Source organism: Fulmarus glacialis, unplaced genomic scaffold (assembly GCF_000690835.1).
Source record: "Fulmarus glacialis isolate BGI_N327 unplaced genomic scaffold, ASM69083v1 scaffold26238, whole genome shotgun sequence".
Lineage (NCBI taxonomy): Eukaryota > Metazoa > Chordata > Aves > Procellariiformes > Procellariidae > Fulmarus > Fulmarus glacialis.
In genome coordinates, this window is record NW_009227980.1 from 488 (window position 1) to 10314 (window position 9827).

The following is a 9827-nucleotide window of genomic DNA, read 5'->3' on the forward strand; positions in this document are numbered from 1 at the left end:
TAGTATTAAAGAGCAAGTCTTGAAAGGAAAAGACAGAACAAGGGACGAGAGGGAAGGTCCTTAGGAGAGACTCCGGAGGCAGTGGCAATGCACTAAATGCGGTCTCGAGTAAGGTGGCGAGTTGCACAGACATTCTGGAGCTCCAGCCGCTCCCCCTGCAAGGCATTTATCTCGCCAGTGATTGTAGGTCTAGGGATGAGATCCTGGTTTTCAGTTCAGCGTGTCCTCCAGCTCCTCCTTCTGCTTTTTCCTCTCCGCAAGCCACCGCTGGATCTTCTCTTTAAGCTCTGTGTTTGGTCTGATCTGGTCCATAGTGAGGGGGCTCCGATTGAAAGGATCCGTCTGGTCGCTGAAAGATAAAACATTGAAGAGATTATTCAGACAATTCCAGCACTAGGAAAGAAAAAGAAAAACAAAAAGAAGAAGATAGGCCAGGAAGAGTGGCATGATCTTTCTGCTGATACACCGAGACCGCATATTGCTGGATAAGAGAAACAGATCGCCAAAAAGGATCAAAGTATGAGGCCCGCGCTTCGTACCTGAGGAGGTGCCGGGCTATAGTCGACCGGTCCACGGTGACACGAGAGGAGGGCAGTATCACAGGGTCCGACATCAGAGTGCTCATGATCGGATCCAGGAATTCATCGCAGGCGTCTGCGTATGTCTCCTCCTCCTGCTGCTGGCGGTCTGCAAGAGACTGGCAGGCACGCACGGCTTTTAGACACTCAGTCTCCCCGTTGGTTAAAAACCGTTTGCTCCTAACTTGTAGCGAAAGCATTTACAGGTCCGTGCTGCTGGGGAGCCCTCCCAGCTGCCCCACCTGAGCCTCAGAGGAAGCCCCACTCCCAGAAATCCAGCTCCACAGCAAAGACGCAGTGATACGCAGATGGAAAAGGACGCCAGGAACCAGTTCCACCTTCTTTTGTGAGCTTAAATTCACTCCGGTTCTCACCTTGATCCTCTCAGCCAGGTTACTGAAAGACACTATCATGTTGCCGGGCTTGTTGATTTTCTTCAGAACCCGAACGGTCTGGGCAAAGAGCGTTGGTGAATAGGAGCGGCCGTCCTTGGGCACCGTGGCACAGAAGTTTTCTTCATCCCTGGACCACAGGTTAAAAGAGAGGAAAAGTTTAAGAATCCACATGTATCAGGCTGCGAAACACAGTCCCCACAACAGCTGCATTACCATAGCAAAGAACTCAAAGCTAGAGAAAAGCTTGACCGTAATTCAGTATTTTTCCCAGTCCTCTCCAGAGTGACCCAAGGCATGAACGTAACCGTGATGGTGCTTAACTTCCATCCCTGCTAGCTGGGTTGCAGCTGACTGCCCCGGGTAATTTAGATTAAAATGACGACAAAGGAGCACAGCACGCTTCCGAAAGGCCCATTAAGGCCCGTGGTAAGCACACATAGCAATTCTGTTGGTGCCATTCCCAGAGGGGATGTTCCCGGGGCTCTGCTAGCCAGGACATCCCCGGGATGGCTCTTGCCAGCTCTCCCTGGTCACCTACCCAAGGTTTAGGTAGATGGTACAGATGTCAGACACGAGCTGCTGTGGCTTGAAGTCAAATTCACTGAAATCCTTGACTTTCAAAGCTCCCATTTTAGGCCCAACCAGGTGTTGCAGAAAGTAGTTGAGCATGGAGATGATGCGCTCAGCGAGGAAAGGATGCACGAACAGGGACTTAATTTCTGGAACAGAAACCAACAGTTCCCTGAGCTTCACGGCAATCCTGTCCCGCTCCGACCACCCTGAAACCAAGCTCTGGCCAGCCTGCTCCCAGGCAGGGCCCTTCCCCAGGTCCCAGCAGGCAGGCGGGGTTGCTTTAAGTAGTTGAGCATGGAGATGATGCGCTCAGCGAGGAAAGGATGCACGAACAGGGACTTAATTTCTGGAACAGAAACCAACAGTTCCCTGAGCTTCACGGCAATCCTGTCCCGCTCCGACCACCCTGAAACCAAGCTCTGGCCAGCCTGCTCCCAGGCAGGGCCCTTCCCCAGGTCCCAGCAGGCAGGCGGGGTTGCTTTCCCTACCAAATGGTTTCGTTGGACATGATGTTGTGGAAGCGTGCCAGCTGACCAAACATCTGTAGGCTCGACTCCTTCTCACGGCGAGCCTCCTGGGACAGGCTGTCCCATTCGCCACGGTCCTTCTCGATCTGCTGAACTTTAATCTTACTGAGGTACTGCAAAGACACAGCAGGGAAGCGTATGGGACAACTGGCAGGTAAACGGGCAATGACGGCTAAGCCGGACCTGTTCTGCGCTGCTCCGGGCTGACAGAGGCCAAGTCGGGACGCAAAAGGTACAACAGAGTGCTCGAAAAGGCCTCTCACAGCCACACGCGTTTTACAAAACACAGAACGCTTGTTTAGATGGCGAACTGTAGAAAGTCCATAAACGTTCACAGCCAGATGGGCAATATCCACATCACCCATCTTACCCTCCGGCCTCCCGACAATCGATTCTATGGCAGGTAAAAGCTCCCCAAAAAAGCCCTTTCTAGCAGCAACAGGCAGCTCTGAAAGGCGTGGAGAGACAGTCACCACGCACCAGGGACACGATTTCATCTGGCATTCCCCTTGTAAATCCAAAGGAGAACTGCCTGGAGACAAAAGGCCTTTGTTGGGGTAAAGCGCCTGCAGAAAGGCCAAGGTGATTTGATAATCAAAACCCACAAAGTTGTTTAAAGCCTAGCTGCGTCCAGATCAGCAACAGGCAGGTTTCCTCGCAACTCCCCCAGCACGCTTCGTGCTGGATCTGAAAAAAGCCCTTTTGCTCCTCTTCTGACCTGCCTCCCGAGACTGAAGGAAGAGAGTGCCCCGCATGCAACGCCCCAGACGCCACCGTCCTTCTGCCTTCACCCCCTCTCCCAGGGCATCGGCCACACCAGCCTGGAATTGTTTCCTGCAGGTATCTACTGCACAGATTCATCAGGCCGGAGCAGAGCAAGCTGATGCTCTTCTAGGGATGGAAGGTCAGTATCGCACCCAACCATCTTCAGGGGAGCGAGAACTGTCGCTTGCATGATGCCGACAGTGCGCGTGCTCAGCCCTACCTGTATGGCTTCATCCAACAAGAAAATGGCATCGTTCATGAGCAGATTCAGGAAGCGCAAAAAGAGAGGGGGGTTCATTGCCTCCAGGTTCTCTGAGGCGTAATCAGCCAGAGCCTGCAAAGAATGAGAGAACGGTGAACACTGTGACACAGTCCCAATGGCAGGACACAGATCCGCGCACTCCACACAGAGCTGCGCACGGACACCTGTACGTGCGCCTCTCGCCTCACCTTTATGCTCTGCCGGTACGAATCTGTGCCCCACATGTACCTCAGGATGGGATACATGGGACGGCGGTAGTTAAACTTCTGTTCAAACTGGTGGGGGTCACCTAGATGTAAGCAAAAGTAAGAGCATTTCAAATGGGCAGCGGGCACACGCAGGGCTGCTAATTCCTTTTCACGGTTTGTTTGAAATAAAAACCCTGCTCCCGTACAGGTCAGTGAAATCTATCAAAGCAGTACAACCGATCCCACATGAGAAGAGGACGGGTAAGGACCATTCAGCATTGATGAGCTGAACAGCTTGAGCTCTGGAGGTTATCCTTTCTAAATATGCAGTTCTGCACAAGCCAGAAGTTTGGAAAGAGCAACGCTTTGCTGGAATGCTGCCTGCCTAACACAGCCGAGCGGCTTAACAAAGCGCAAATAGATTCATTTGTTTTCACCAACGTACTTCAAGCCCTGGAGACCCTCCCCCTGCAGATGTTACAGAAGGAAGACAACTCTTCCCCTTTTGCGCTTACCAGTAAACTCAATATCCACAAAGACTTTGATAAGCGCCTCAGCAAGATGGGCAGCATTTTGGTAAGAGCAGAACACTCGCTTGCGATGAAACACGCTCGAGACGAGCGGGTTCTGGGCCTGATCTAAGTGAGGCATCACAGCTTCCAACACTTCTGCCAGCTTGGCTCGCAGATGAGGATTTTTCATCCTGCAAGAGAACGCAACAAAGCAAATCCAGGATGGCACGAGGTCTAGGGTGTGGGGACCAAGCTCTTCAGGAAACACTCCAGCAGCTGTGCCCATCCATGCAGGAGCACCCAGCTGTTACAGACCATCTGTAAAACTAAGACTGGCGTCCAGCGGCTCCCTCTCAATACCGGAGCCACGGGGCGAGGGCATGCACTCAATACCTGCAGTTAAATCTCAGGCAGAGAGATGAGAGAACAGCAAAGCTGTTGCTTCCCTCCCTCCCCGGCAGCGCACACTGCTCGCAGCCCGTGCTTGCTCGTCGGCTGTAGCTCCTGAGCAAACCTGACTTGGCCCAGCTGTTTACTTACTGCCCAGCAACTTGCTTCCTACTTATTCAGCAAGTCCAAAGCGCTTTGCCTGCTGAGCCTGCTGTCCAGCATATGACAGATCACTGAGGCGAGGGTACAACTCTCCTCTGCCGCACGTGTGGGGCAGAAGCCAAACCACCCACCCAAAGTCATGCTGTAGGGCACTGCCAGGAAGAACTACAGCCTCCATCCCCCCCGGGCCAGCCCAGGGACAGCGGCAACAGCGAGAGCTGCCTACCAAGTGAAATCTCCATCTGCTCCTGCTGCCGCCGTGAGTTCGCTGTATTTACGTGTGCAAGTATAAACAAACAAACAGCAGAAATGTAGCATGTGCGGTGATGTCTTATCAGGAAGATCGATAAAACTACTCAATTTTGTTCAGTGCTCGGCTACCACAGTAGACTTTGTAGAGATACTCCAAACAGATCAATCCCAATAGTTTCTTTTAACAAGTACCAAAATAGCTCTAGCTGACGAGGCTCCTGCGTAATGCCACCAAACAAGTGTTTAGACACTGAATCCCATTTGTACTTCACGTGAAGCCTTCAGGCAGGGCCTTGCTCGCTGTGCCTCCTGCGGGCAGAATTTAGCTTTTCCAATGAGATCAACCCACTGATGGACGTCTGAACCAAACCTCAAAACACCTCTGACAATTTCCACTTGCTTGTTCCCCTCCGGGCGCTCTGCAGATAAGCACCCAGGGCTCACACCCGAGGCTGTACATACCTCTCCACATCGCCCATGAAAACAGTAACAAAGTGAAGGACGTGCTCCAGAGAATCAGCAGAAGTCTCCAAGATGTCATCAGCGAAACGCCGCAGGAAAATGAAGAAGTCGCCCAAATTATCAGCAAAGAATTCTGTGAGCAGAGATTGCACATGAGTTCCTCCTCGGGCAGCTCATTTTACCCTTTTCTAGCCTCCCATGTGCTCTCCCCTCATCGCTCCGATTCCGATCGAAGTGCTGGGAACTAACTAGCTGTCTCAGAACACTACAGTCATGAAGGATGCCTGGCCTGATAAAATTTGTAACACATAGGATTTCACTTCACCTCTCTCAGAAGTCAGGTCACTTACACCGGGATGAAACCCAGCAGCCATCTGCTGATCGTACGCGCTATTACGCAAAAAAGCTCAATGGAAGAGAAACTCTAGACAGCAGAAACCACAAGGAGGATCTCACGCATAGGGAGAATAGTAAATCAATACGGTATTTGGCAAAACTTTGCAATTCGCCCATGAATGGGATCTTTAAAAGGTCAGCAGCGCCCTAAGTATGCCCCCTCAAAGAGCCCCAAATTTTCAAGTGACCCTCTTCTGAGAGAATGTTCTATGCAAAGAAAGGTGCCATCAGTTGTAGCACTGCATCCTGCCCTGGAGAGAAAAGTGCTTCCTTGGACAGCTCTCCCAGTGCTCATCTAGAAGGGACCAGGATTAGCCTGTAAGGTGAACTCGGAGGACTCAGCTTTCTCCAGAGCTTCCTACCTCACTGCTGACGTTTCTGAGGTTGTGGCTGACCTTCCCTACGCTTCCTTACACGCTCTGGAACCCTTCTTTTCAAAGGCAGAATGTCCTTTAAGCATCTCAGCGAAGAGGAAACCCAGATGCTATGAACATCTTAAGGAATCAGGCTGCGTACGTGTAACTACTCTAAACGCAGCATTACGTGAGTAGCTCTAGACTTGGACGGTTAATTGCAGTAGGCACACAGACAGACCGCCAGCAGGACAAGGGGCTTCACCTGGCACGTAGGCCAATGCGCTGTTTTCCACCTCTGGCAGCGGGAAGGTCAGCTCTAGCGGCTCCGTCCCGTGGTTTCCCATGGCCAGCTGCACCAGCAGAACCGCCATGGACACCTGCAGATTCAGGCAGTTCTGCAGCATCTGCGGCTCCGTCATCGCCGTCTTGGTGGAGAGATAGATGGTCATCAGGCGCTCGAACTGCTCCCTGAGGCTATCGGCAGCAGGGCTGGAGCTCTGCTGAGCTTCTCGCCACGCTACTTGCAGGCGGTGAAGGCTTTGGTTTATCTTTACCATCTGGTCATGCAACCTACCCGGAAAAACAGGCGAGGAGAAGATGAGATGAGACGTATGTAGGTTCTGCACAGAGCGCCTAAGCAATACGTAAGCTAGCGCATGCTTTTATCCTGTCCATTTCCTGTGGATAATCTGTCTGGGGGGCCAGTGATGGGAAGCCTTTGGAGAAACGCAAGCCCGGGCTTGGGAGGATACCAGACCTTACCGAGGAACCGCAGCGGTCTGGAGAACGGCCTGGCAAACTGGCGACCGCTGCGAAGCCCTCTGCAGAGGCGCGGACAGCAAGCCGGCGCAGCTGCGAAACCCCTTAGGTTACCAAGGTCAGAAATCCGGCAAGCCCGAGAGACGCCTGTGAGGTGACATTTTCAGTTTCCCAGCAACAAGCCACTTGCATAACTTTTTTGTCTATTTCTATATTTAGAGAATAAACCAGAAGGGGACTGTACTTGGATCAGTGGTGACCTCATAGTATCCAGGCAACGATTTGCAGAGAGAAGCTGAGAAAAATAGTGCGTTCTGGCGTCCAGAAAATCCTTTCCTGGAAGTGGACAGCTACCTTGCATTTCTGCTTCACACTACATCTGTTTACTGGGGCGGTTCCGAGAGCTCGCAGCGGGCAGGTGCTCTGCCACTGAGACGCTTTCTAGTAGAGAATCGAGACGCCAGAGGCTCGTTCCCCCGAGGAGAGGGGGGAACCGTGTGACCCACGGACACCCAGCGCTTGGCTGTTATGTTTCTATAAATAATGTGGAGCCCATAAGGCTGTTTGCGTTGACTGTGAGCACCAGTGGACAAAGTTTATTTCCAAAATCAGTCAGCCTGAGGCTCAAACGTCAGTCAAAGGTACTCGGCAGCGCAACTGGCACACTCTGCATTCTGAGTATTTACTAAAAACTTACGTGGCCGTACACAGGTGCAAAACAGCATCTGGTATCTACAGCTTGAGCATTCACATTACTTATGAATATCAGAGCGATTTAAACCCCCTGAAACTCTGGATGTTTCAGTAGCACGCTGACCACCGTCAGAGAGGCGAAGGCCTTAAGGACAGATTGGCGCAGGGCAGTTACCTGTGAAATCCCAAGTGAAGGGTATACTGCGTGAGGACCAGGTTTTCCGTCACCAGATTGTAGCTGTTCACAAACTCGGGCTCTTGCTCGCTCAGAGCAGGTATTAAGCACGTTTCTTTTTCCAAACCTGCAATGAAAAGCACCTCTGCGTCAAGTCCTACCCAGCAGCGTTGGTGAGGAGAGGGCTCAAGAGGGCCCCCGCTGAAGACACAAAAGGACTGCTGGTGATGCTAGGCAGCGTTTTATTTGCGTTCAGCTCTTCCCTCGCTCCTCTCGACTCATTCAACTCTCCCTTTACCGGCACACATTGAGAGGGCACTACTGGGAGAGGTAAGGAGCTGAGGAGATCCCCTTTCTCGTTCCCTTGCTCCCCCGAGGTTTGGGCGTACCTTTCATATGTACATTCTTACTCCTCCTCTCCTCTTCGTTCAGCTCCTTCAGGGCACAGTAAGTAGGGTTGAAGGTTAGCAGCCTCGGAGATTTTGGTTTGCAGAAGGGCTGGCACAGCTTCAGGAGGGCAGCTCCCAGGTTGAGGAAGAAGGCATCTGAGGCATACATCTGGAAGAAGATCTCCGGCATCTGGTTAGCCCAAATTTTGGTGCGGCCCGCGTTTGCGTGGAGGCAGTTTCCCAGCCAGGAGAGAATCCTGTGCTTCGTCTCTGGAGACAACTGCAACAGGTTCTTCAGCATCTGGTAGATCTTCTCGTGGAACTGGGCCATAAACTGTTACAGGGAATGGAACGCAGTTGAAGGAGTGATTGGCGGGATCGCTCTTTCACCTCTCCCGTCATTAATGCTCTCGGAGCTCTCCCAGCTCCGCATCCTGCTCTTCAAGGGCAGGGCTTTCAAAGTAAATCACGGCTAGGACACCTCTATTAATCACCCATCAGACACATGCGTTACAAGCGGGTCAAATCCTGAGGCCGGCGGCAAAGAATAATTAAGGGACACCCTCAAAAGCATAGCTGAAAGCAAACTGTTTTCACAGGGAGTAAAACCAAAATCCTTTACGTGTTTTCAGCAGCAACAACGCCCCTGAAAGCAGGCATGACTGGGAAAGGCCCTCTCTGTGACCACTTCTGCACCCGAGTTTACTCCTGCATTTATATCCTGCGTTCTGACGCTTCACTCCTTACTTAGTGAAATGCTCCCAGTGCTTTTCCTCTGAGGAAGCTATTTACTTCCATAATGAGAGAGAATGTTGCCTGTCACTTTCTCTACTGGGGAGTCAATTAGCATTTTAATTACAGGGCAGGTAGCGAAAACTATTTCCCAGTGATTACAACATCTAAGGCAGATTATCTTCACATAGCACCTCAAGGTACGGTGCTGGTATCTGTTCCGCAAGTACCGCCCTACCCTCTTCCCAAAGCTCAGACAGCTACTTTGGTAAAACTCGACTTGCTCGACATGAAGGCTTGGGTTACTACAACCCGAGGAAGCGGCTGGGGAATCCAAAGCAGTTTTGTGACTTGCTTAGCCACGAGCCAGATTATTAAAGAGCCAGCGGTGGAACTAAAGCCCTGACATCACGCCTTTAACCCTCGGGCAAGGAGAGGCCACTAAAACACAGGGGGAAGCAGTACTGTCACGCTTCAGCCCACCTGATGGATGTTGGATTCCTGCACTTTGATCTCTTGCGGGCTGGATCGGGATGGATTCAGAAAATAGCCGTGGTTCTCCACTACGCCGGGGGTCTTTAACAAGCAGGAGATGTTTAAAATAGCGCCTAGCAAAGTCTTCTGGTACATCTGTCCGTTGCTGGGATCCTTGGGCTGGATATAGCCTGCAAAAACCTAGGGAACGCAGCAGGACATACTAACAGTTACGTAAGATCCCGGTAAAGAGACCCACAAACCGATGGGTTTGGGACAGGCTGTCAAAAAGGAGGAGAAGGCTAAGAGTACGCGCACAGGGTGTTGTTACACTGTACTGTTGGTTTGGCATCGACAGATTAGGTCCTACAAACGTGTCCCTCCTGCAAGCAGAACCTGCGAGGAGCTCTTAATCAGGCCGAGGCACCCACCTTTGCTATGTCCTTCTGCTTTGTGAAGTAGAGGAGCACATCGAGGTATGTGTACAGCAGGATCTGGCAGAGATCCAGGTCCTTGATTCTGCCCAGCAGGATATCAAACACGGGAAGCATAACCTCCCCGAACGTCCGCACCTCCTCATCCATCGTCAAGGCTTCTATCACCTCCTCGAGAAAGTCGGTCATGTCTTCGAAGTCTAGCGAGGGAAGCAAGGCTGTTACCACAACGCTCCATGCGGCCAAACCTCAGCGCGTGTGTACACGCCGCGACCTAAGCGTGGCCCTCCCTTTTAGCAACGAGGGGAGCCAAAGCTTCACCCGAGTGCCCGACGCTATTCCTGCACGCTTTA

The 9827-nt window shown here is 51.9% G+C and overlaps 1 protein-coding gene across 1 annotated transcript in view; it reads right to left on the minus strand.

The window, feature by feature from the left end:
- Nucleotides 1-210: 210 nt before the first annotated feature.
- The window catches only part of UBE4A (ubiquitination factor E4A), a gene marked incomplete at its 5' end in the record, with an annotated part of 11302 nt that continues 1685 nt past the window's right edge, over nucleotides 211-9827 (minus strand). Inside the window, 14 exons of the mRNA XM_009583347.1 lie at nucleotides 211-349; nucleotides 540-697; nucleotides 953-1100; nucleotides 1512-1715; nucleotides 2035-2186; nucleotides 3059-3172; nucleotides 3289-3389; nucleotides 3804-3991; nucleotides 5067-5199; nucleotides 6081-6388; nucleotides 7446-7572; nucleotides 7835-8168; nucleotides 9050-9241; nucleotides 9472-9674. Coding sequence (XP_009581642.1) covers nucleotides 211-349; nucleotides 540-697; nucleotides 953-1100; nucleotides 1512-1715; nucleotides 2035-2186; nucleotides 3059-3172; nucleotides 3289-3389; nucleotides 3804-3991; nucleotides 5067-5199; nucleotides 6081-6388; nucleotides 7446-7572; nucleotides 7835-8168; nucleotides 9050-9241; nucleotides 9472-9674 — 2501 coding nt within the window. The remainder of the gene's footprint in view (nucleotides 350-539; nucleotides 698-952; nucleotides 1101-1511; nucleotides 1716-2034; nucleotides 2187-3058; nucleotides 3173-3288; nucleotides 3390-3803; nucleotides 3992-5066; nucleotides 5200-6080; nucleotides 6389-7445; nucleotides 7573-7834; nucleotides 8169-9049; nucleotides 9242-9471; nucleotides 9675-9827) is intronic.